General features: G+C 37.4%; 1 protein-coding gene and 2 pseudogenes across 2 annotated transcripts; 2 read left to right on the top strand and 1 right to left on the bottom strand.

Moving 5' to 3' along the window:
* Positions 1-4,022: 4,022 nt before the first annotated feature.
* Positions 4,023-9,323, top strand: LOC120198302 (CTP synthase-like). 2 transcript variants are annotated; one of them, XM_039199639.1, is made up of 22 exons: positions 4,023-4,104; positions 4,251-4,393; positions 4,483-4,562; positions 4,648-4,734; positions 4,832-4,882; positions 4,978-5,095; positions 5,172-5,228; positions 5,329-5,393; positions 5,539-5,622; positions 5,718-5,768; positions 5,850-5,912; positions 6,036-6,082; positions 6,211-6,280; positions 6,352-6,429; positions 6,924-7,013; positions 7,152-7,190; positions 7,307-7,534; positions 7,907-7,992; positions 8,119-8,167; positions 8,253-8,333; positions 8,475-8,568; positions 8,697-9,323. In XM_039199639.1, exons 2-22 carry the CDS (start codon positions 4,276-4,278, stop codon positions 8,885-8,887), a joined length of 1,827 nt encoding a protein of 608 aa, XP_039055570.1. In that variant the 5' UTR covers positions 4,023-4,104; positions 4,251-4,275; the 3' UTR covers positions 8,888-9,323. The 2 variants fall into 2 exon arrangements, with proteins under 2 accessions (XP_039055570.1, XP_039055571.1); XM_039199640.1 differs by having other exon boundaries at positions 4,030-4,104; positions 6,367-6,429.
* Positions 9,324-10,529: 1,206 nt separating this feature from the next.
* Positions 10,530-12,457, top strand: LOC120197912 (annotated as a pseudogene).
* Positions 12,458-17,477: 5,020 nt separating this feature from the next.
* LOC120198451 lies at positions 17,478-19,889 on the bottom strand (annotated as a pseudogene).
* Between the last annotated feature and the right edge of the window lie 7,684 nt (positions 19,890-27,573).

The raw sequence follows: 27,573 nt of genomic DNA on the forward strand, positions 1-27,573 counted from the left end.
ATGAATTTTCAGATAGATCGTATTAATTTTAGGGAACGATCACCTATCGTAACTGTCAGAACCATTTTTCGGTTGGGCCCCAGAATTGGGCTTCGACTTGAAATGATTGGGTTAGAACCGACCACTTTAAAGCGAATTTAGGTTGGTCGGACACCATCTTACCTGATCTGCGTTGTACCATAAACTTGTCGGGTTCGGGAGTCGGTTACGGTCAAGGAAGGATTAACACCCTTGAACTGCCCTTTCGATACCAATTAATTTATCGGTTGTCTTAATTGCGAAAATTAAAATTTAAAACATTCGATTCGAATTACTTACCTTTGATAGGAATTCTTCTAAAAAGAAAAAATGTTAGGGAAAAATAGTAATAATAATAATGATAAACGTATATTAAATAAACAAAAAAAATGAAAAATGAAACTAAAAAAATAGAATAAAAAAAAGATAAATAAAATAAAAAATGTTAAATAAACTAAAGAAAAAAAGTGCTAAAATTAAAAAGTAGCAAAACGAAGCAAAAACAATTCTAAAAAAATAAACTAAAATAAAATAAAAGCTTAGAAGTTTGAATTGCAATAAATTAAAAATGGAGGGAGTGAATATTAGTGTTAAAAATGCACTGCAAAAAAAACAAAACAAAATTAGAGGGTTAATTTGCAAAATAAAAAAATAATAAGGATTAAATCAGAAATTGGGGGATAAATTACAATTAGTGGCTGAATTGAAAGACGAATCAAAATATGAGGGACTGCGGAGAGGATTTAAAAATCCTCTATTTGCACACTGGTCCCTCGTATATAAATGCCCAAACACACCTCTTCTCAACTCATTTTCAACATTTTCTCACAGAATCATCTCTCTCAAACGAGAGAAGGCTCTCAACTCCTCTCCCTTAGCGATTTTCGGCCACCCGCTGCCGCCGCCGACGGCCGTTAACCCGAATTTGAGCCCCAAATCTTTAAAACACACCCAAATAACTGTAGATCTACAAGAAACCGTTCGACACCTACCCTTCTCTGGCGACCTTTCCGCTTCCGATGGCCCTTCGTGGCTTGGATCGGGGTTGTATGCTTTTGTTTCTGTTCTTTGCTGATGTTTTGGTTTATTTTGTGTTGTGGTTGTGTTTTGTTTCGATAGTGGCTTGTTTCGTGGTTTTTGTGTTGATGTTCCCTCGGTTTTGTTTACTGTGTTGCCAGTGTTGATATGGGTTGTTGATGATGCGGTTTGTTTCTGTGTTGCTTTTGGGTTCATGTTTTCGGCCGACTGTTGATGGTCATTTTGGTCGATGATCTTTGTCTTTACTGTGTTCCCGGTCGGGGCTTTTATAACCCTCACCGACCGTTGTGAGCCCCGAAAAGAGGGGGTCGTTGCTGTTGTGGCCGGTTATCCCGGGATGGGTCACTCCCAGGATTTCAGGCCAGCAGTTTCGCCCCTTGATCGTCAGACTACCTTGTTGTGCGGTGCCCTTGACTGTCTTGATAGTTAGGGTTCTAAAACCCTAGTGATCTGGGCTGGATCAGGCCCCAAGACCTGCTGGACCCTGGGAAAATAAACAAAATAAAAATGTTAATAATAATAAAACAAAAAAAAGGAAAAAACAAATAAAAAATAAAAATAAAAATATTATATATATATATATATTCCAAAACTTATATAATATATATTTTTTAAAAATATTTTAAAATTATATATTATATATATATTTTTAAAAACGTTTTCAACATCATATAGTTTTCAAAAATGTTTTTTTAAGCTATATATTATATGTTTTCGAAATGATTTTCAAAACTATATAATATATATATGTTTTCAAAATATTTTTTAAAAACTATATACATTTTCAAAATATTTTAAAAACTATATAATATATATTTTCAAAAATGTTTTAAAAATTATATATTATATTTATTTTTAAAATATTTTTAAAAACTATATAATATATATATTTTCAAAAATGTTTTAAAAACTATATATTATATTAATTTTCAAAATGTTTTAAAAACTATATAATATATAAATGTTTTCAAACATGTTTTTCAAAACTATATATTATATATATTTAAAAAATGTTTTCAAACTATGTTATATATATATATAATAATAATAAAAAAATGGGACGAAAATAGTGTCTACAATAACAATTACATTCATCGAGACGAATTCGATTTTAAGACAGAAGTTAATATCACGACGCGATTACTTGTTTCATTTTATTTATTTTATTACTATACATTCAATATTGACGATTTCATTTTATAATTTCTATTTTCCCAGCTATACTTAAAAGAATAATAGACTTTTATAGATATAAATATCTTCAACATTTATAGATCAATGAGACAATTTTACTCTTACTTGGCTGCACTGCCATCTCTATTTGGAACACAATAGATAATCTGTTGTCATCTCAAACTTATATGTTCAAGAAGAGAATATTATAATATTGAAATTATATATTAATTTTAATTATAAATAATTTTGAATTAATATAATTATATATACGAAAGATTAATTTTTATTCGATCATACATATAAAAACATTACTTTCTATTCAATTATACATATTTCAAAAATAAAACAAACCTAATTGTTATTTTTAAATGAATATATTATTTATTTATATATTGAAGGAACGTAAAATGATCGCATCAAAAAATCATTATAAAACTTAATGTAAATAAATATGTCGATTCACACTTTAAGTGTCATTGCATATAAGGACGAAGGTACCAAGCTACATAGTGGTTTAGATGGGCTCCCAAAAGTTTTTGTATAATGATATTCTGTCATTTTATTTTAAATACTTAATAGATTCTTATTATTATTATTTTTGTTACAAAAGGTTTTACTGCAGTAGAAATGTATAGAGCTACTTCTCAACACCTCTCTGTCATTAGAAAGAAGACTTTGATTTTCATCCGATGGTTGCGAAAGATCGAGAGTCTCGTTCTATCGTTGTGTCCGAGCCGAGCCAAAGCATCGACAACTTTCTTAGCTTCTCGGGGTGTACAAATAATCTTCGCCCACTCCAGATTGAGAACACTTTTGATTCTTTTGATATTAATGATCCACACCTTATCGTCGTTGTCCGTCTCCACTTTAACACGTTTGATGTTGTGCTCCGGGATAATGACTATATGATCAAATACATCTTTATTCTTCTGATATAAAATAGTTGTACTTCCTTCAACATTTGATCTTAATTTCATCCCTAACTGTACATTATATCAATGCTTTTTCATTTAAAGTAAGATATTTACTATCGATAACATTAACTAAGCAAATGCTCTTACTAAAAAATAAACAATTGATCATGAAATATATTTTATTCCCATAAATGATATTCAAACCCTTGACCTCATGGTTAAGAGGCGGGACGAGCAACCTTATTATAATTAAATGGATGTACAGCTGTGAAATTTATCCCAAAAAAATGTAGTAGAACGTAAATATTTTTGTAAAAGAATCATTGAAGTAAATGTGTAAAGAATGCGACGCAACTAGCTTGCAATAAAATATAGATAAAGAGAAATTAGAATCCTACTGTGGTAGAGTTGTAATTAAAAATTAAAAATTTAGGTAAACATTAACATCTATATTTCCTTCTAAATAAAACTAAAATATTGACTTTAAATTTTAAAATCTAAAAATATTAATTTAAATTAAATTAAATCGGTTCAATTAAAAATAAATAAACTTAATCCGAGAATTAAACCGGTTGTTGAGCTCTTTAAAAAAAGTAGGCACCGTTTTAATTAATTAATTGATTGTTTAATTGTGCAAATAAAAGAATAAAAAGGGTAAGGGAGCTGTGGGTTTTGGGTATTGTTTTGTTTCCCTCACTGTCATTCACCCGCCGCCTTCAACTTGAAAAGTATTTGGGCAAAAGAGAGGGAGCGATCGAGCAACGAACGAAAAGGGTATATTACCATTGCTTTCATTATCATTTATCCCTCTGTTTCTGGGTTTTCAGTTTCAATTCCATACATTCCCGCCTTTCCCATTCTCATTACGTTTCTGATTCTGTAAAGCTCGCGCTTTTTCTTACTTTATTTTGTGAAGACCGTTGGGCCGTTGACAACCAGCTGACGACTGGAGAAGAAGGTTTGTTTTCTTTCCTTTTTTTTTATCTTCTTCCGAATGCTTTAATGGGTTTTCTCAGAACACAGTAGCAAAGCCCCCTGCTGGTTGGCTGGCTGGCTAGTTATTGCATAAGTATATCATCCTTTTTTTATCTTCCTCTGTTTTAGCTGCAGTTGCTTAAATAAGAAGAAAATGAAGTACGTGTTGGTTACAGGAGGTGTGGTGAGTGGTCTGGGGAAAGGGGTGACTGCAAGTAGCATTGGTCTTCTCCTTAAATCATGTGGTCTTCGTGTTACTTCCATTAAGATTGGTATTTCTCCTTATGCAAATTTCAATGGTTTCTCTTTTAACTCGTTTATTTGTTTTACGCAATCCTTGTTATAATATCATCGTGTGTAGATCCTTATCTCAACACCGATGCGGGTACAATGTCTCCTTTTGAGCATGGTGAAGTGTTTGTCCTTGATGATGGCGGCGAGGTTATTCTCTTTTTCCTTTTCTCTTTTACGTCTGTGTTCTATCGAATCGATGATGATGATGATGGTGTTGTGCATTTGATTGAAGGTGGACCTTGACCTTGGAAACTATGAGCGTTTCCTAGACATCACATTAACGCGTGATAATAATATAACAACGGGCAAGATTTATCAGGTCTTTTTGCATTTCATTGTCTTTCCATTACATCATTTCTTCCTCGTTCAATTGAAGAACTATCTCTTCAATCCCTTTGTCCCTTGTGTTTTTTCAGTCTGTTCTTGAGAAGGAAAGAAAGGGAGAATATCTTGGCAAGACTGTCCAGGTCTGTTTTTTGAGCTTTTCCACTGTTTCCTCAACAAAATCTACCATGCATTGTTATCTATGGTTTCCTAATTTTAAGTCTCTTGTTCGCTCTAGGTTGTTCCTCACATTACAGATGCCATCCAAGAGTGGATAGAACGTGCTGCCATGATACCGGTTGATGGAAACGAAGGTCCTGCCGATGTTTGTGTCATTGAATTGGGTGGAACTATAGGTATATTCACTTCGCCCTCGACAGTTGATGTATTGTTTTTTCCCTTTTTTTCTTCTTACAACTTTTCTTGATCCAGGTGACATTGAATCTATGCCATTTATTGAGGCCCTTGGTCAGTTCTCATATCATGTGGGTAAGAATATTATGTTCTTCCTTATCTGATTTGTGTATGTGAATTTTCTCTTACATGATCTACTGGCGATCATAATTTCACTTCATGTTTCTTGCTTTAGGCCCTGGAAATTTCTGTTTGGTTCACGTCAGCCTTGTGCCTGTTCTCAATGTTGTTGGTGAGCAGGTATGCCTAAAGACTGTATATATTTTTATGTATATTTTTGTTTTACTTGTTTATGAATGAAAGTTGGAGAAATTTGATGCATGTAATCAGCTTACAAGGTGAGTGGCTATTTCTAAATATCATTATCACAAATTGAAAATAACAGAAAACAAAGCCCACCCAGCATAGTGTTCGGGGACTTAGAGGACTTGGCTTGACACCAAATATTCTTGCCTGCCGTAGTACAAAGGTTTTACCGTCATTTCTCTTTTTCAACTGTATGTGCTGGTGGCAGCTTTGCATTTCTTATCAATGTTCCCACTTTTTTTTTTTTTTTTTGCGTAGGCACTTGATGACAATGTCAAGGAAAAGCTCTCTCAGTTTTGCCATGTGCCGGTAATGCAATATGAATGCTATTTTTCTTTGGCATTTTTATGATCAGTAATTATGGTTATTAAGCAAAATGAGTTATTTCAGGCAGAAAATATTGTCACTCTTTATGATGTTCCAAATATCTGGCTCATTCCTTTACTACTTAGAGTAAGTAGTTTGATTTATTTATTATTATATTAACTCTATCGTTGTTTAACTTCTCAGACAAAACTAGACTGTAGAATGCCTTTTTTATTTATAATTATTTTTTTCTCTCCCGGTAATGAATAGGATCAAAAGGCACATGAAGCAATCTTGAAAGAACTGAACCTTCTAGGGTTTGCCGCTATTCCCTTCTCTCTTTCTGATTCTTTTGTATCTTGGCTGTGATGAGAGTACTTTTTTATCCTGCAGCATCAGGCTGTAGTTTTCTGGGTATTCATATTTGTTTGTCTATGAATTGCAGCACTGCAATGGAACCTGACTTAACAGAGTGGACTGATAGGACCAAAGTTTATGACATGCTCCATGATCCTGTGGGTCTCAAGCATCAATAAATATGAGTTGTATTTATTTGCACATGGTGAAATCATAATGTTATTTGCTGTCATTTACATTGCAGGTTAAAATTGCTATGGTTGGCAAATATGTTGGGCTTAAAGATTCTTACCTCTCTGTTTTAAAGGTGAAACCTTTGTTAGTTTTTAAAAATATGAAAAGCACCTGTTATTATTATTATCATCATCTACCCCCATCACTAAGTCATTTCAATAAGTTAAGGCTCTGTTTGCCTTTGGTACTTGTGCAGTGGGTAATCCCAGCCTTCATCTCCCTAAACACACTTTTCTGTTATATGATTCCTTCAATGTGATATAAGTGGTTGTTTGGCTCTATTTCTGGAAGCATTTTTCTACTGCAAAGGTAGAAGCAAGGTGTTTGGCTTTCAAAAGCTGTTGAAACTTTTGTGAAGAAGCCTGTTATTTTCTATGTCCTACAATATTTCTGCATTAAGTTTTCCTAGTTCTAGTTTAGCTTCTTCGTAAATAACTTTTATTCCTACTCTACTTTCACAATACTTCCCTACAAAATCTCCAGTTGGGTCAAAGAAACCCTTAAGGGGTAGAAGGTAATAGGCATGTGATACAAATGGTTTCTAATAACTTGGGTTTATTGCTATAGGCACTTTTGCATGCATCTGTTTACCATCGCAAGAAGCTGCTTGTTGAGTGGGTTGAAGCAAGTCATCTTGAAGATACTACTGCTGAAGAGGTAAGTTTGTTGTAAACTTTTGCTGCACAGAATTTTGGTGGGACTTGTAATTTTTTGTTGCTAAAGAAGATATCATCTTGCCACTTTTACTTCATGAAGTACATGTTTACTTACAATGTCTGCATTTACTCCTTTCAGGATCCTGAAACTTTTAAAGCAGCATGGAACCATTTGAAGGTTCTTTTTCTTTTTCTCCATGATGATTTATTTTCTTTTTGGGTTCATGTTCTGTGTTCTCTCTTGTTTCATAAATATTCCCTTGAGAAGATCCTCTAAACGGTCTCTAATTACAGGGTGCTGATGGTATCTTAGTTCCCGGAGGTTTTGGTGATAGGGGAGTGCAAGGGAAGATTCTTGCTGCAAAGTACGCTCGTGAAAGCAATGTTCCTTTTCTGGGAATCTGCCTTGGAATGCAGATAGCAGTCATAGAATACGCACGTTCCGTTCTAGGTTTGCATAATGCGAACAGTGCTGAATTTGATCCAAAAACACCAAATCCTTGTGTCATATTTATGCCAGAGGTATATAACCTTCTATAATGTTTGACAAAAAGGATGCTAAAATACTAAAAAATCCCTAATCAACTTTACCTTTCTTATAAGCCCTTATATTCTTATTGTATCAAATAAGTCTTTATCCTTTGGTTTGTACCCGACTAAGCCTTTATTTCAAATGAAATGTTACTTTAATGTGAAAGGTTTATTTAGGTATAAATTTTAGGGATTTATTTGGGTACAAATTATGGATAGAGGCTTATTCGAATACAAATAAAAGTAGAGGGTTTATAAAGTGGTAAACTTCAAGGTTTTATTTTATCACTATAGCCAAAATGAAAATTGCCTTGCCTGCCTAGTTCCATTTTGTGAAGAAGTATGTTTTGGTTTATGTCACAGGGTTCAAAAACTCATATGGGAGGAACCATGCGTCTGGGATCAAGGAGGACTTATTTGAAGGTTCCCGATTGCAAATCTGCCATGTTGTGAGAACACAACTCTCTTAACCTTGCATGCTTGTATAAGATGTAACACAATTCTTGAATCCCTTTAGGGGTTCATATATTCTATGCATATTATTCCTTTCGCTTTAATAGTTGTTTCCGTTCTAGGTATGGTGATGCAACCTTTGTTGATGAACGGCATCGACATAGATACGAGGTAGTTTAATGATGCATGGGATTCTATATATTAGGGAAGATGGTATGTTTTCAAGTTCGTAAGGTTGATAATTCATCCTGTGTAGGTCAATCCTGATATGATATCAGAACTTGAAGCTGCCGGTATGTCATTTGTTGGCAGAGATGAAAGTGATAGGCGGATGGAGGTAAGTTAAATGCGAAAAGCAGTACAGCTATTTCTAGAAAGCCTGTAGTTTAGGTGCTCAATATTTTGACTTGACCAATTGCTACTTTTATATATAGCATTTAGTTCTGATGGTTATGAGCCTTTTGTGTTGGCTGCATAGATTGTTGAATTACCAAGCCATCCATTTTTTATCGGTGTTCAGTTCCATCCTGAGTTCAAGTCGAGACCAGGAAAACCATCTGCACTTTTCTCAGGTACATGCATGGCCATAATTTTGTTCTTATCAAGTTCGGCATTATCAGTTGAACTTCGAAGATCAAGTTCGACATTATCAGTTGGACTTTGAAGATCAAGTTCGCCATTATCTTTTTTCGATCTACAGGACTTATTGCAGCATCATGTGGCCAGTTGGATTCACTTCTAAACAAGTCTAGCCATATCAGCAAAACAGTGGGAAGTGGGATGAGTAATGGAAAAGCAACTTACAAGGCTCATCAAAATGGGAACTATTCCAATGGTTTGAACGGGTCATTAAACGGTGTGTGCATGAATGGTAACGGTATGCACCATTAAGGAAGCCACAGGATAGAACTCTTTCCGGTTACGCGTTGAAGTTGGTGGGAAAGGATCCTGATAGAAAACTGTTTTACATTACGGGTTTGCGTGTGTCCCAGGAGTTTTTGATAGAGAAATCTGGTCTGTTTGTACAGTTTAACGTTAGGATTTTAGCGGTTGAAGGGACTTTATTTTCAAGAAGTAGCTGGTTTTGAGTATGACACGGTTTATGCAGGCACGTAACGGAACAAGACGTTAGAGAAACCGGACCGGACGGGAATTGAATTTACCGTCCATCCAGCATCCTTTGTTTGCAAGAGTTTTTTTTGGGTAGTGCAGATTGGATTTTTAATAATGAGAAACGTGTCTGTCTGTCATATGAACAGTTGAAAGACATGAACAATACAAAAGCCATTATGTCTGCAGTTTAAGGAAGAAAGTTTTTCTTAGATGATGCATTTGGAGTAAAATAACTTTAGTCCTCGGTGTTTATAATTTTTAATCAAATTGATCCTTAAAGTGCAATAAGCGTAGATAATTTAAAAAACTATTTTCGAGATTACTCCACTAACAAAATTAGCACTCGACTTCAACTGCCACCGATGCTAAAGTTGACTTTATTTTTACTATTCCCGCATCAACACATATAGGTGTTAACTTCTTCCCCCTTCCCCCCCCCTTCAATGAAAGCTTTACATTTAGGTTACAATTCGAAACTTTGAACATTTTAAGATCTTAAATTTTAATTTTATCATATTTGATTTTTTTAATTTAAATTTCATTATACTAATTATATTTTATCATATATGTACTTTAAAACAAATAATAATTGAAAAGGAAGAAGTCGTGTAATTTGATGCATTTGAAGTATTATTAATTAAAGAAATGAAAGACGTGAAAGCAATACTGAAAGCTTTTAGTGAATAATGTCGACATTCCAAGGTTGCCTCTTTGCTTTGGTCCTTTGGTTTAATTGAAAGCCGACATTATGTCTTCATCTTTCTTGTACTGCTCGATTCCATCGTCATCTTCTTCAATGTCTCCACCTTTACAAACCCTAGACTGGTTTTAATTATATAAAAAAAAATGACCCTGTAATGATAAGGACATTATCCCATGAAACAAAACAAAGCACCCAACAGCATAAAACAAACCCTAAGAGGAGTACGGTGAGAAGAACAAGAAGGCTATATCAATTATTCATCCAAAACATTATCCTTTTTTCTTTTCATGTGTCCCAACACTTCCATATTCAAATCCCAAATTCAACATTATAGTAATTAATTACATACACTTATCTCAATATTAGATATAGTTAAATTAAATATAATTTTAAAATACCTAACTTCACTTAAAGTGAGGTAGAATTTAATCTTATAGCACCTAAATATAATTTTAAAAGTGAATAATTTTTATTTTATAATTAAAAGTAAAGGGAAATGAATAAAATACACATTAAATAACAATAAGAGTATAATTATATTTTATTTAAAATGTACTTAATAAATAAATCTCAAAAGGGATACATGAGATTTTCTTTAGATTATTGAGTGGTTTTCCCTTCAGCTTTAAATTATCCTGTAATGGCCATCAATTGCAAGGTTTGTGCCATGCAAATTCCTCGGGTTTCCATATAAAATCATCTCAGCTTTCTAGGCTGGCCTACACCATAATCCAATGCCTCATTTGCAACTTTGTTCATTCAAAGTCCTGTATCTTTTTGCTCTTCTTCTGCTCCTCCTTTACCCTGCAACAGTCTCTTGCGAATGTACTTGTGATGATGATGATGTCCGACAAGACAAAGCCGAAGCACTTTGATATAAACTCGGTGCCATTGCTTCTATTCTCGTCGCCGGTGCTATCGGAGTTAGCCTCCCATTGTTGGGATCACGAGTCCCTCCATTAAGCCCCCAAAACGACCTGTTCTTCATGATCAAGTCATTTGCTGCCGGTAGAATCCTCGCGACCGGGTTCGTTCACATCCTACCCAACGCATTCGAAACACTAACTTCCCCGTGCATTAAAACTAGTCTGTGGGGAAAGTTCCCTTTCTCGGGTTTCATCGCAATGATGTCGGCCATAGGGACATTAATGATCGATGCATTTGTGACGGGGTATTATAAGAGACGACATTCAAGTAACCATAAGCAAGTTGATCCAGGTGATGAAGAACATGCGGGTCACGTACATATTCATACACATGCCACTCATGGTCATGCTCATGGCTCTGCAGATTCCAGATCTGATCAGGACTTGCTTGTAACTCAGCTTATCCGTCAACATATCATTTCCCAAGTAATTAACTGTTTCCTTTATGATCTGATATGCAATTCTTCAGAAAAATGGTTATATATACACTGATTTTCAGGTATTGGAAGTGGGAATTGTGGTTCATTCGGTGGTTATTGGGATATCTTTGGGTGCTTCTCAAAGTGCTGACACTATAAGGCCACTGGTTGCAGCCTTGTCTTTCCATCAGTTCTTTGAAGGAATGGGACTTGGTGGTTGCATATCTCAGGTATGTAAATGAACCTGACATGAACGAATAAAATTAATTCATTTGCTTTTTTTTTATAAAGTGTTAGTGTTTGGTTCGTTTAATATTCACAAATATATTTATTTAAAGTTGACAAACAAATTTATTTATATATTCCAACTTATTAATTTAGTGTTTGTCAAGACCTAGGTAAAGTGCAAGGGCATGGCTGAACCAATGCCAAGGGGCACATGTTTGAGTTCCCTTCGGCAACCAACCTTCTCTTTTAACCTTTTAGTTGCAAGCTAAAAAAATGAAATTACACACTAATCCTTAAGCTCTTTAAGTTTCATAGTTTGAATTCTGAAGTTTACCATTATTAATCTCTATCATTACCAGTATTTAAAATGTAAAAAAATTAACGGAAAATAAAAATTGAATAAACGGGTTCAAACAAGTTTGTTCGTGAACATAAACAAACCAAACACACTCTCTTTATGTTCATTTGTTTATTAAATAAACAGAAAAATTTTGTTAATGCTCGCTTTTTTAGCTTAATAAAAATATTATGCGAACGGTTCACGAACACTTTGTTCATTTAAATCCCTATACATTATTATACAAAGTTTAGTTAAATTGGATCTTGTCCCTAATTTTTAAATTTAAGTACTTGATAAATCATTGTTTTTTTAAAATTAAACAATTTAGTCCTCCTCGACATTTGATCCTAGTTGAATGATACTAGAAATTTGGTATGCATGATATGATAACTGAAAGTTGTATTTTGGTGGTGGAAATGGAAATGAAGGCAGAATTCAAGTCATTGTGGGTGGCAATCATAGGGACCTTTTTCTCCCTAACCACCCCATTGGGGATCGCAATAGGGATTGGAGTTTCAAGTTTCTACAAACACAACACCCAAACAGCTTTAATTGTTGGAGTTTTGAATTCAGCTTCAGCTGGGATTTTGGTTTACATGGCTCTTGTTGATCTGCTTGCTGCCGATTTCATGAACCTCAGGCTGCAATCCAACGCTACGCTTCAACTTGGGGTTTATGTTTCGCTCCTCCTTGGGACTGCTTGCATGTCTGTTTTGGCCAAACGGGCTTAAAACTTTTTGTTACTCATATATCTTATAAATTTAATAAATGATAATTAAATTTATTTTGTTGAAATGTAAAAATTATAATTCAATATAAAATTACATATGATGAACCAATTAAGTGATCTCAATGGTTAAGGGGTGTTTTTCTCCGAAAAGATCTTGAATTCAAACAGCTACATCCTACTACGTTGTCAATAATTAAGAAAGATTATATACAAATACCTAATTTAATCTCAAACCAATTTAAACAAAAAGGCCAAGTTCAAGTATCTTATTGGATTAAAAAAAACCTTTAAATACTAAATTGAATCTTAAAGCCTAGTTCATATACCTAACTGGACAAAAAGAAAAACGTAAATACCAAATTAAACCTTAAAATCAAGTTAGGGTACCAAGATATATGTTAATAACTCTTATTGAAAATATTTCAAGACATTCTGTATATTTGTTGCTTTTAGTTCTTGACATTGACATTTGAATTCAAAGTCTGACCTTAGTGTCACGGGCTAGAAATTTGGGTCCGAGACATTGGTGTAAGCGTCCGACCAAGAGGTTCAATATGGAGTATCGAGCTTACCGTGACCACCAGACTTAGCCATTCTTGGAGAATGCTTAACAAGTCCGTGAAGGATCTATTCCGAGGTGTCCGAGAAAAGCGACGAGGGCGATGGGGGCAGTGTTATCGAGGCTCGTGGATTCGAACCGAGACATGAGTGCAGATATCTGTAAGATAATAATACAGACTATTAGGCTTGCCCAGAACCATCAGATCTGGCCCGTTCCTTGGAGGATTCTAGAAGGATAAGGTTAGGTGGGATTTCCTTGATTTAAGGGATTGGGTTAGGTGGGAATCAATCCTAGCCCTTCATGTAAAACGATCTTGGCCATCGATTGAGAGGGAGCTCAACTATAAATAGAGAGCTCTCCTCCTCATTTGTAATAACCCAATTCCATTATTCTCTTTGTGAGAGAGAGTAATAAAGCTCTGAGGCATTTGCTCTATTATTTCTGAGTTCTTTAGTTCTTTGTTCTTGTTGCCTATCTTGGTGGCCAGGAGTAGCCACCTTCGTATTAGCACTTCCACACGATAGTCCGACCTTGTGGCTCGGAGTAGCCACGTTGGTGTTTAATGCCTCTGCAATCCGAAGCCTTGAGGGCTTGGTTCCAACCTTTGTGAGTTTGCACGCTCAATTAGCTTGGGTAAGGCTTACTTAGTCGCTGAGAAGACCGAGGAGCGTCTAAAGCGTCTAAGGCCGCACGACCCATTAGACCTTGACTCTGATATTCTGACGGTTTAGGGCATCGAAATTCTGAGGGCGTGACAAGTGGTATCAGAGCGAGTCGTTGTGGGCAAGCAACGATCGTTCCAACGGTGTTTTGGTAGAAGATGCGAAACTGGGTAAGTTCTGTTTTACTTACTTTCAATCAATTTACTTTAATAATTGAGATGGGGCACAAGAGAAAAGGAGTTTCCGCACGCAAAGGCGAGAAGAGCCATGGTGGGAAACAAGAAGAGAGTTCGGTGGGCTCGAGAGCATCGTCAGTGTCCAAGCATGAGGATGTCGTGATAAGTTCGCAAGGAATGCTTGAGGCAACAAAAACTCACCGAGAGGGGCCAGTTCTCGAGGTAGAGAGGCTCAAGGGTGACGCCGAAGGCATGTCCGAGCAAGACACGTTCTCTCATGAAGACGAGGAGAGTCTTGATGAGGGACAAGGAGATGAACTCACAATGTACGGGAAATGGGCTTACTTGATGGATGGTTTTGGTGACCACGCAAGGAGGCTCTTCAAGATGGAATAAGTTTTAACTTCGTGGGAACAAAGGGTCGGTAGACTTGAATAAGCCGAGGATGAGGCCAAGCAGACCCAGGGTGTTGTGGAGTCCCGCCTTGATAGATTGGAGTCCATGGAAGGCAGATTCAAGGTCGAGACGCAATGAATTCTCAACGAGTTGGAGATGGTTCAAGGGAGGAATGCCCAAGAGACTGAGGTAACGGCTTTGAGAAACGAAGTGAATGAGCTCAAGAGGGAGCTGCTCATGTGCAAGGGAGTAATGAGTGAATGGGGTGCGCTCAAGACCTTCTTGGAAGGACTCAGACCAGGGGCGATGCTCGGGGTAGAGCAAGGTGATGCCCAGAGACTTTCGGGAGCCATAGCTGTAGCCGGAACGCTAACTGAGCTTGCTGATGTCAGTCCAAGTAACAATGTGTCATCCAGGTCCATGCCCAGGAATAGTGGCAACAATGAGGGAGACCGAGAAAAGGTGCAGCGGGGAGATGGTATAGAAAGCTCTTCGAGTGGCCAAGTTGAGCCATCGATTGTTCGCGGCCAAGGAAAGCTATCGGGAAAGAATGGCAAGGCCAAGTCCGGGGAAAAGAAGAAGGCGAACAAGGAAAAGCTGAAATGCTACTTCTGTGATGGTCCTCACTTGATAAGAGGATGTCCCGAGAAGCGTTGCCTTACAACCATCATGAGGATAATGGGAAAAGGAGAAGTAGCGAGAGTTGGCGGAGGCACGAGTAAAACTGCCAAGTCAAGAGAAAAACTTGGTCCGATTGATGGGATCAATGTGGCCAAGCAAGATTCAAAACGAGGCAAGACTGTCGATGATGAGGTGGACGAACCGACGGGAAAGCTCGATGCGATTGCGGGTGTTCAAGCAATCAAGTCAAGAGCAAGACTTGATGAGGCTACGTGTTCCAAAGTAGTCGAATTGAGGGGCAAGCATGGTGCGACTACAAGCTGTCAAGTAGTTCACCCAGGATCGAGACGTGCCGAGACTGCGGGTGTCAAAGCAGTAGAGCATAGGAAAAGACCCGGTACGATAGCAAGTGATAATGCCATCAAGCCGAGGGTGCAGAGTCAGCAGGTTCGCTCACATTATGCCAGGATGGAGGCGTGGTCCAAGTTGAGGCGTCTCAGGCATAAGGGGACACTTAAAGAGTATGTGAGCTGATTTCGAAGACTCATGGTCAACGTCCCGAGTTTGACTGAAGAATATGCATTCTTCACATTCATGTTCGGATTGAAACCGTGGACGAAGAAAGTGTTGGAGCAAAGGGAAGTCAAGGGACTGTCTAAAGCCTTGACAATCACGGAGTCCATTAAAGAGTTTGGAGTCAAGAAGAACAAGACTTCCAAATCCAAGCCAAAAGTCGAGGGTAGCGGCAAGAGATTCCGAGATAAAGGCAAGTCAGAAGATGAGGAAGGTTGTTCCTCGAGTGGCAGAGCAAGTCCACTCAATGATGAACCAGATGGGAAATCTGGGGAAGATGTCTGCACTAGTTCAAGTGACACAGACACTAAGCCAAGGGTAAAATCCGAGCAAACGAGGGGGCGCAAACTTGAGGTGCCAGCAGTATTGCGAGATTACTCGAGGAGAGCCGAGTCATCCAAGGTGACGGATGAGCCCAGGATCGAGTTGTCCGGAAAAGAGGACAAACCAAGGATCGAGGGGGCATTGAGACTTGGCTCAATACGGTTCATCTCTGCCAAGGCGAGTAGAAGCCAAGTGCAGGAGACACTACCCATTTCAAAAGTGGGAAGCGAGCTCCAACCTTCGTGTTAGAAGGGAAGATGCGAGAAGGAGCATCGGACTTTGCCGTGAGAAAGTGCCGATGCATGATGACGCAAAGAACTCCAATGACAAGGGTTCAATGCGGGGAGTGTCAGACTTCATGGAGCAAGAAGGGTTGACGCAAAATTTGAGTAAATGCCAACTAATCAGAGGGGAAGATACATCTCGACACGATTCTAGTGTTATTTTGAGTTTGATTTACTGTTTTAAGCAAGTATAGGTCGGGCAAGACCTAACTTTTAGCGCGGGAGAAACAAAGTTTGGATGGGATCCAAGACTTTGCCGCAAGGGACAAGAGGGTCCAAACCGAGGCAAATCAAGACTTATAGGAAAGAGTTCCTACGATAGAGATGCACTTGTGGGCGTGTTAGCCCGTTTTATCACTTGGCGGTAAGAGCCGAAGCAAGCACAACCATTATGGGAGGCCAAGTCCTTATGGGGGGACATGAGCAAGTGGGGGCGTCAAAAGGCAACTAAGTTGATGTGAAGTATGGCGCAAAAGACCGGGAAGTTACATGTGTAAGAAGCCAAGGCAAGCAGTTCGTATGGAGGACCGCAACCAGCCAAGGCACTGAAGAGTATCCATGTTAGTATTGCCCAGGATCGTCGAGTGCAGCGACGAGGGCGTCGTTAGGTTCGGTGGGGGAGAATGTCACGGGCTAGAAACTTGGGTCTGAGACATTAGTGTAAGCGTCCGACCAAGAGGTTCAATACGGAGTATCGGGCTTACCGTGACCACCAGACTTAGCCATTCTTAGAGAATGCTTAACAAGTCCGTGAAGGATCTATTCCGAGGCATCCGAGAAAAGCGACGAGGGCGATGGGGGCAGTGTTGTCGAGGCTCGTGGATTCGAACCGAGACATGAGTGCAGATATCTGTAAGAGAATAATACATACTATTGGGCTTGCCCAGAACCATCAGATCTAGCCCGTTCTTTGGAGGATTCTAGAAGGATAAGGTTAGGTGGGATTTCCTTGATTTAAGGGATTGGGTTAGGTGGGAATCAATCCTAGCCCTTCATGTAAAACGATCTAGGCCATCGATTGAGAGGGAGCTCAACTATAAATAGAGAGCTCTCCTCCTCATTTGTAATCACCCAATTTCATTCTTCTCTTTGTGAGAGAGAGTAATAAAGCTCTGAGGCATTTGCTCTATTCTTTCTGAGTTCTTTAGTTCTTTGTTCTTGTTGCCTATCTTGATGGCCAAGAGTAGCCACCTTCGTGTTAGCACTTCCACACGATAGTTCGACCTTGTGGCTCGGAGTAGCCACGTTGGTGTTTAAAGCTTTCGCAATCCGAAGCCTTGAGGGCTTGGTTCCAACCTTTGTGAGTTTGTACGCTTTGTGGCTCTGATATTCCGACGGTTTGGGGCGTCGAAATTCTGAGGGCGTGACATTAGGCTTAAAAGATATGCTGTAAGAAGATACTACAACTATAGCTTCCCTGACCTCACCTTAGTTAGAGTTCATCGAGGAGTACAGGCTCGTTTATTACTTAATTCAAAACATTCCCCATTTCATGCGAGGTAAAACCATCATCTTTCACGTAAAAAGATGCAACACTTTGCTCATGTTCCATAACAACTCCTTGCATTCTCTCGGGACGGTGCTACCGTTTCGCTGCAACACTAATCGGTGCAGTTCTCTCCTCCTTCCCTCGATTAAATGCTTCATTTCTAGAGTTACATTGTCTTTGGTTTCGGAATCAGTCCCGTGAATCATGTGTAAAGATACCGCATTCAATTTTCCCTCTATTGATTCCCTCTGCAGCCATATCAGACATGGAGTACTAAATATTTCCGAACTTCAATTTGAATGAGAAGAGCCGTGTTAAGAGAAGTCGTACCTTAAAGCTGTGAATATCATTGAGAAGACGGCCGCAAGTGCTTACATGCTTATATAGAAGATTATACTCGTGGCTTTTAACGACATCCTCCGAAATTCTAGGCCCGATAAAATAGAGAGCCGGAAGGATGATCGGTCCCAAGGCAAACGAAACATAACCATTCGTCATGTATTTATTCACAGTTGGGACCGCCATCTGCTTTAACCACTGAGCTTCCTGCCACATAGACTGAAGCAAATCCAGCCACTGCAACATAAACATAATCCATATAAGCTCCCTCCTGATATGAATTTTCTTCAAACTCGAATCTGATATGAAAAGTAAATAAAGATTGCATCTTACAATCTCGGTAACATGAGTCTTCGCGTTACGTCCTTGCCATGCGATTGCTTTCTTCCCGATCTCGGAAATCGTACTGTGAAGTGCTGAAAATATAATTTCAACTTCCTCGGAACAACAACGGATGTTGGCGTCTAAATCATGCCTGTGTTTCAGTTTCTTGTAAGGAAAATTATACACCGTAAGTGTTTAAATAAAAATGAGAACATACTTTTCAACCAATTGAATTATGTTTAACAGTTCATCTTCACAACCTCCGACATCGAAAAAGTCATCGACCACAGTAGAAAGCACGCCATTTTTAGCCCATGATATGCGAGCATCAGATAATTCAGGGGAGCACATGGTTGCAGCTGCCGAGAACAGTAAGCCAGTTTTTGCCTAGCAAACTTCAGCTTGTCCAATCGCTTTTCTCGAACCCACCTGTTTCATTCAAGGGGTATCATGGAATAATTTCGAAAGCACTTCTATATGATGTCTACCATATTTACGGACAACGTTACTCCCATAAATCAGGACCATGAAAAAGCTTTTAACTATTAGGACTCTATCCTTATCATCGGAACATGAAAAAGCATCAAAGTACCTGACGAAACATCATAACCATGTACACGTAGTATTCGAAAAGCCATTGCGCATGTGATTGGATCCAAGAATATCTCATTCTCCTGCAGCCATCATCTGTTTGAGATGCTATCAATGAAGTTAAAGTGAAGTTTCTTTAATACATTCTTTTTACAGATTGAACATTGGACTCTGTCAACCTATTACAATGAAACAACCTTCCAAACACACTATATCTATGTTACCCAGAATATCAATGTTGGATACAAGTACGTGTCTAACACGACTATATTCAATTTTTCAAATGTATAAATATGTATGTAGCATACATGAATATTATATAAAAAATGTAGAGTCTGGGTAATATAGATTATATGCATTACCTATGTTTGTAAAATAACATTACTGATATGTTTCATCCAATACACTCGCAATTTCTTCCCTGAAATGCCGACCAATTCCCAAACTTTCCAGAGCCTTCACCATACATAGTCGAGGGTAAATATGAAATGGATGAACTGTGGGAACTGAAATGAACATGATTGTCAGTAGTTTAGAAGTAGATAATGTTATAAAATGCATTAGAAATTGTGAAGTAATGTTGGCATTCTAACCTCCATTCTCAAACTTCTCCACGAGTTCAGCGAGATAACCAAGACAACCGAAATTCGGAAGGTTAGAAAGAGCGGCTACCGTTGCAGATGGTGAATTGAACAATGATCCATTCCTCCGCTGATACTTCATGACCGTTTCCCAGTCTTGCCGTTTGCGGATTCCTTTCGAAACATATGTTAAGTAGGCTTCCCTTCTCTTAGAGTTTTCTCTGTGACAATTAAACCAAGACACCATGTCAAACCGACTTCTTCTGCTTTCGCATTATTTAGCCAACCGAACCAGGTTCAACAAAGACAAAGGTCAGCTCAACTAATCAGCCCAACACTCTGGTTTGGCTAATGCTATGCTTGTTATCTGCCTAGTTGTTGATATCACATTACCACTAAATATGAAGAAACAGAAATTATTAAAGGTATACCTTCTGATCTCCAAATATCTTTTATGAAACAAAGTATCCATGGCTGTTGATCTCAAAGGGAGGTTCAAATTCAATTCCTTAGCATATATTCATTGTAATTTTGAGTATTTTTCCTTTAATAAAACCAGATGCTTCTATTTAAAAAAGTATATATTAATATTTTATTCCATAAAAAATTAAAGAAATATTTGATAATATTATTTTATTTTTATGATAGATATTTAAAGTTGTCCATGTGCAAAAAATTATTTTATTAACTATTTTTCATTTGAGATTTTTTTTTTGGATAATTCAATTTCCATTACCCAAAGAAGTAGAAAATCTGCAACAGTACACAAGGACAATAAACAGCTCAATAGAACGCTATAAACAGCACATTAACCAGCTAACCAGATAAAGCAAAAAGACAAGAACAACTCAGACAATACCCCACTTTACACACAGGGCAATGCTGGACGAGTCTGCCTTGTTGAAGCATTTACCTTCCAGCCGGATTCGTATGGTCTCCTTAATGTCTTCCAGCACTGCATCCTTCGATCTAGCACCGCTCCCATACAACCTGCTATTTCTCTCCTTCCATATGTTGTAAACGTACCCAGACCAAGCCAGTTTGAGCAATCTCACAATGAGGGATTTTCCCTTGAGCAGAAGAGAAGCCCAAGCCAATTCACCATCCCAGCTGCCAACTTCGCGAGAAATACAGCATAGCTCCAGAATAAAACCCCATAAGTCCTTAGCAAATCGTCATTTAAAGAAGATATGATCTCTTGACTCTGCCTCGCTGCCACACAATAGACATCTGTCAGATTCAATGGTTATTCCCATACGCAAGAGTCTAACACGAGTGGATAACCTGTTTAGTATGGCCATCCATACAATAATGCTATGCTTAAGGATTATTCCAGGGAACCAGACCAAATGGTTCCAAGCAACCTTGGGAGCAGAGGTGCGCAGCTTATCCCATATATTCCCCGTGCTGAGATCACGAGTCTGGCCCAGGAAGAAATGCGCAACCGCATGCCTGATTTTCAACAAATACTTGAAGATCTAACTTGCATTCGTAGGGACCTCCATCTGCCAAAGGTCAGCATTCCTAATAACATAGGAGTGCATCCAATCCACCTAAGGGGAGCCCTAACTAGCCAAAAGCTTCCTGATAAGTTGGACTGTGTAAGATTTGTTCCACACCCCTACATCATGTAATCCCAAACCACCTTCAGATTTCAGCAGGCACACATTGCTCCAACTGACTCTGGCACCTTTAGCAGGGGTATCAGTCCTTTTCCAAAAAAAAACGGGAACACTATTGCAGGATTTTTCTGATAATAGCTTGAGGCAGTATGAGTTGCTTGCACCAGTAATTCGAGATACTGAGCAGGACAGAACGAATAAACTGCAGCCTTTCTGCGAAACTAAGATGCTTGTTGGCCCATGAATTTAGCTTTGCCTTAAGCTTATCTATAAGGCTTTGATAAACTTTTACTGACAGTTTCCTGGTAATCAATGGGACTCCCAAATATCTGATTGGGAGGCTACCCAATTTGAAACCAGTGAAATTCTTAATGGCATTGAGTTGCTCATCAGAAATACCCGCAGCATACATCTCACACTTGCTAGCATTCAACTTCAACCCTAACATGGAGTAGAATTGATCAAGCACAGCCTGCACACCCATAACAGAATCTATGGACCCCTTACAGAGGATTAGAAGATCATCCGCAAAGCAAAAGTGAGTTAAGCCAATTCTCTTGCATTTAGGGTGATAACTAAAGAATCCTTTTGCAACAGCCATATTAAGGAAGGTTTGACAGGATGCTCATTGCTAAAAAAAAGATGTAAGGTGAAAGTGGGTCACCCTGTCTTACACATCTAGCACCTTTAAAGTAACTCACAAGGCTGTCATTAAAGACAATTGAGTATCTAGGGTTAGCATAACTGGCTCTTGTCCAGCCTATAAACTTCTCAGGCAGACCCATGGCATGCATAATCATATCAATAAAATCCCAGTTTAAGGAATCAAAGGCCTTTTGTAGGTCTATTTTAAGGGCACATCTAGGGGAGACTCTCCTCCTTGAGTAACCCCTAACAATTTCCTGGGCTAGAAGAGTGTTGTCCACTATACTTCTCCCTTTCACAAAAGTAGTTTGGTTCATGGTTATCATATTAGGGAAGACAGAAGAGAGACGGTCGACTAAAATTTTTGTAACGATCTTGTAAACAACAGTGCAACATGAAATGGGTCTAAAATACTTGACGAGGCTAGGATTGGGGATTTTAGGAACAAGGACAACAACTGTTGAGTTAATGAAGGAATCATAAATGATTGGTCAAAGCAATACCTTACTGCTGCAAGGAAATCCTCACCAACAATCGACCAGGTCTTCTTGAAGAAAAAAACATTATAACCATCTGGCCCAGGAGACTTGTTATTCCCTTGTCCCCACAAAGCTTCATTGATCTCGATAGCAGAGACATCCTTACATAAACTATCTACTGCCTCACTTGAAAGGGAGAAACCAAGTAATTCTTTTATGGTGCTAACATTACTTCCATTTACCTCAGAGTCAGCCACCCCAAGTTGATTAACAAAGAATCTAATCACTTCTTTGGACATGTCTTCAAAGGTAACTAATCTGACACCACTTGGATCATATAAAACTCTAATAGTGTTGTTTTTCCTTTTTGTAGCAACCATGGAGTAGAAAAATTTGGTACCCTGGTCACCTTCCCTAATCCAGTCAATTTTTGCTTTTTGTTTATAAAACAACCTCTCAGCCTCCTCAAGGGTTTTTAAATCATTTTCAACTTCCAATTCAGCAGAAATGTTTCTTCCAGCAGTATTAGAATCAAGGTTAGCAAGCTGTAATATCTTCAATTTCTCTCTTCTCCCTAACTTGCCCTGAGATGTCACTGTAATGTTTTCTATTAAGCTCTTTAAGGCATATTTTTAGCATTTTGAGCTTAAGGTAGAGAGACTGCAAAGAGTTAGCATTAACCGGATCTAGCCAGGATTTCTTAACAGTAGACATAAAATCAGAGTGTAAAGCCCAGAAATTAAAGAACTTGAATGGCTTGGTCTTGGTAACAGGAGCTTCCTTATGCAACCATACTAGTGATGGGCAGTGGTCAGAATCACCATGTGCCTGAAACTCAACATCAGAAGCAGGGAAAGCTTCATTCCAGTTGGAATTGACCAGAACCCGATCCAGCTTGCGAGCAAGATAGGAGTCATATTGTTTATTGGTCCAAGTAAACAATGGACCTGTGTAAGGATGATCAATCAGCCCCAAGTCTTCCACACAGTTTTGAAATTTAGTCATGTCAGTCATGGTACCATAATTAATTTGGGCAGAGCTATCCTCAATATTTAGGATGGCATTAAAGTCACCACCAATTAACTAAGCCCTATTTTCAATAGAATTCTCTATAGAGCTAAGCTGGGTCCAAATAAGCCTACGGGTAGTGCTATCATTTGCACCATACACCGCTATCATAATGAATTCAACACCTCTAAAACAGCCCTTGAGAGTAATACACCGATAAAAAATAGAGCTAACAGAACAGACTACATTATCATACCAAAGGACCCAGATACGGCCATTATTAGCATGATCGTAATTGCAACAGAACTGCCAGTCAGCAAATTTATTATACAGAATAAAAATAGAGTTATTCTCATTCACTCTAGTTTCCAGGAGACACATGATGCTTATCTGACTCCTCACAGCCCAGTTCAGAATCTTACTTTGCTTAAGGGGACTGTTAAATCCCCTAATATTCCAAAAGCAGATTAGCATGAAGCATTTACAGATGAAGAAGCACCCCTTCGTTCCTCAAGAAATTTGACCTTGTCCACGTGCTCTTTCTTCTTCAATTTCAGCTCCTGAACAAGCTTTTCCATACCCAAAGAAGACTCTCTTTGCTTTTTACCAGAATCAGCAACATAAATTCCCAGTACATTATCAGGGTCAATAGTGTTAAGGATTTCAAATTTATTTTTAGAAGCACCTCTAGTAACCTTCCCCTCTTTAGATGGTCTTCCTCTACCTCTCTTAGTATGAGGATTAATAAGCTGATCAGTCTGTTTATCCTGAGTGACCGAGCAGCCTATAGACCCCTCAGAAGCTGCACTGATTTTAGTATTCTTCCCAGACTGTTTTACCTCTTCCAAAATTACATTGTAGCCTTTATCACCATAAGGTAATGGGTCGACAGTAGCATTAATTTCAAGTGCACCAACAATTCCAGACAGGTCATACTGTGTAGAACCGTTAGCTGGTAGTACAATTCCTTTGCCAGAGTTAGTCTCCTCTACAACTGCATCCCCTGTAATCACATTGCTAGTAGAAGAAATTTGCACTACATCATTAGCAGACCCCTTAACTCTACATGTAACACCCTCAACCCGTACCCGACCCGAATACGAGTCTGGGGTGTCACATTGACTTTTCAAACTTTGACTCTTGACAAAATTCAAGGAAAATTTAAAACTTTCTTTAAAATAAATGTAATTTATTTACATAAATTGACCAAAATAACCAAAATCGATCAGAGCATTCATAACTGACATTTTTCTTATATGCCAACACACTATACACAACAAAATACATACTTTATCAGTTACTTCTGAACTGATCTTCTAGCAGTGTTGATGTTCTTGCCACTCCTATTTTTATTCTTCCCGATTCCTGGTACCTTGTAACATCCCAAACTACGGGTTAGTGACCAAATTGTAAAATTTCAGAATTTGATGATAAAAGTAGAATACTTGAATAGTTCAATGATTTATTTGAGGATATTTCTTGAAAGTTTTTAGTAATTATCCAATGAATTAAAGGGCAAAATGGTCAATTGACATTAAAGATATTTTGATCCCCTTTAATAGGAGATAAAAACGTGTGAGATGAATGCATTTTATCTTCTTCTTCATTTCTTCTTCTTCTCCAACCATGGAAGACTAGGCAAAGGTGAGTTTTCGATTTTGTTGATTATTTGTTGAATTAAAGGTTAGGTTTTGATCATTAAATGATAATTAAGCTTAAGGAAAGCTTAAGTTATCTTAAATTCAAAAGATAAAGGAGTTATGACAGATTAAAGAAAATGGGTTTTGAAGTGAAATTTTGAATAGAAATGTTTAAATGATTTTGGAGGTTGAATTTGACTTGCCATCTATGAGAATAAGAAGTTATAAGTGTTACAATTAAGTTTGGATAACATGGAAAATTTGATATGATTATTGAATTCTATATGGAGAATAGAATTCTAAGGTTTAAGATAAAATAAATAGATATAAATTAGTTTAAGTATGTATACTTGAGGTAGGAATATGAAAGGGGATGAAAAATGAAGAATTGAAGTGAAAATAGAGAATTTTCGTGTAATGAACAGTAATTTTCTGGGTTGGAACGAAAATTTCCAGATTATGCAAAGGGAACCGATACCCCCTGGGGGGGGATCGATTCCCCCTAAATGAAAAATGAAAATTTAGTTTATTAAACCGGCTTAAGTTATTAACATCAAATTTAAGGTTTAGGCTTCTGATAGTCGTTTTGAAATGTTATATTTATGTAGATATTGAGCCTAAACAAGTTCTGGAATAATCAAAGGATTAGGATTGAATCAAAGCAAGCAAGGCTAAGGTGAGTGCAATTTAATTGTACTTATGCTATCGGAAAACATTGGTTCGCGATGAGCCAGTGACGGAGTTACTATGGTAAGAAGGGACTCCTAAAATGTTATATGATTGGTATGATTCTTATGAGTGCATTTTAGTTTATAGGATTATAAGGAATTGGACTTGTGATAAGTCTATTTTCAATAGTTGTTGTGTATGGATTAGTGATTATAATGATGTGAATGACATAAAAGGTATGTATACTTGATTATATGAAATGATATGTGCTATGTGATTTATGTGATATGCCATATGGGAAAATAGAGTGTGAACTTTAGGAAAGGATTATATGATGTATATATGAACATATGTGAACAAAATAAGACATGCATGTTTACATGAATACATGAGAAATAATATAGGTAATATGATATGAATCTATGTGACTACGTGAGAAAGAATATATGTCTATGAGAAGACATAAGAACAAAGTATAAGCTATGTGATATATGAATATAAATTCATATGAAAAGTGGCATGTATTACATGAAAGTAAACTACGTGATTATATGCACGTGTGAATGTGAATCACATGGAAATGTTCTACGTGTAAGTGAATTATGTGTTTATGTGAATATATGAAATAATATAAAGAATAATGCCCATGATATGTGTCATGAGATCTAGAGGTATAGTTGGCATGCCAAGAGTAGAGGGTCTACGCGGTCCTTCGGGACAAATTCTACGTGGTCCTTCGGGACGTATATGTATTCTTTGGAGCATGTATGAGGTCTTGTGAGACACATGTTTGATCCTTAGCATATATATATATGATTCTTAAGGAGTTTATATGAGGTCCTTAGGGACATATTATATGGCACTACGGTGCAATTCTACGTGGCACTTCGGTGCATTTCTACGCGGTCCTTCGGGACAAAATTCTACGTGGCACTACGGTGCAAATTTATATGAGCTGTGGTGACAGCATAGTGCACAACCTCACAGTACTCGCATACCTTAAGTTCTCAGTAATGTACATGGGCCTATAAAAGACATTGAAAGTATTTACAAGATTCATATGTGATATTGTGTGCATTCCTAAGTGAAATGTATTTGTTATATGAGATTGGTAATTATTTATGCAATAGTGAGATTTGAAGTTTATATTTATATGCTGATATAGTATATAAAGAAATTAGTGATAAAATGTTATATGGTTTTCTTATATATTTTATATACCTCACTAAGTCAACGACTTAGCGTGTGATTGTTTCACGCGTAGGTTACGAGAAGATGACGGTTGATAAAAGTTACTCAAAACAGGTCAGTTTCTCCTTTCCATAGATCAGATCAGAAAAGAAATGTATAATGTGTATTTTGTAATAAAGATAGTAGTTGGCATGTAAATAAATGATCAAATCTGATAAGTTTTAATCGGTTTTGAAAAGTCATACGAATGAGTTTTGTAATGTTTTAATGAGTATATGTAATTAATAATATTCAATTTATTTTGTTAAATAAATTTGGAAACATAGATGGGAATTTTTATAATGTTAGCATGAACAGTAACCGCGAGTTTGAACAAAATTTTCCAGTATCTTAAAGGGGAATCGATTCCCTGCTACAGGGAATCGATACCCCCACTGTTCATCGCACTATTCACTATTCACTATTCATACCGTATTTTTACTGTTCACGAATACGTATTTTTGAACTCAAAATTTTATAACAAACACGAGTGAACCATATATGGTCGTATTTTCTTAATACAAATTAAAATGCTCGATTATTTTGAAAGGAAATCGTTTTTAAAAGTCAATGTGACATCTCGGACTCGTATTTGGGTCGGGTACGGGTTGGGGTGTTACATACCTACGTGTAAATCACTTACACGCTAAGTCACAGACTTAGTGAGGCATAACATAAATATATGTATACACATATATAACAATGAATTCATGAACATGCATTCTTACCATTAATCATGACATTTCAACTTGCATGTATCTATTACACTATAACATATATGATGATAATATTCACATATATAAAACTTGTATTCTTATGCTAGTTTCACTTTAATTTATCTTTGGATCGCCCATGTACGTTATTGAGAACATAAGGTACACGAGTACACTGAGGTTGTGCACA

Source organism: Hibiscus syriacus, unplaced genomic scaffold, assembly GCF_006381635.1.
Source record: "Hibiscus syriacus cultivar Baekdansim isolate YM2019G1 unplaced genomic scaffold, ASM638163v2 tig00117056_pilon, whole genome shotgun sequence".
Taxonomy (NCBI): Eukaryota; Viridiplantae; Streptophyta; class Magnoliopsida; order Malvales; family Malvaceae; genus Hibiscus; species Hibiscus syriacus.

Excerpts from the sequence above, each read along its gene's own strand:
- LOC120198302 (XM_039199639.1), top strand. The coding sequence starts at position 4,276 with ATGAAGTACGTGTTGGTTACAGGAGGTGTGGTGAGTGGTCTGGGGAAA. Across the intron at positions 7,191-7,306 it reads CAGCATGGAACCATTTGAAG|GGTGCTGATGGTATCTTAGT; the intron begins GTTCTTTTTCTT and ends CTCTAATTACAG. Across the intron at positions 7,535-7,906 it reads GTGTCATATTTATGCCAGAG|GGTTCAAAAACTCATATGGG; the intron begins GTATATAACCTT and ends TTTATGTCACAG.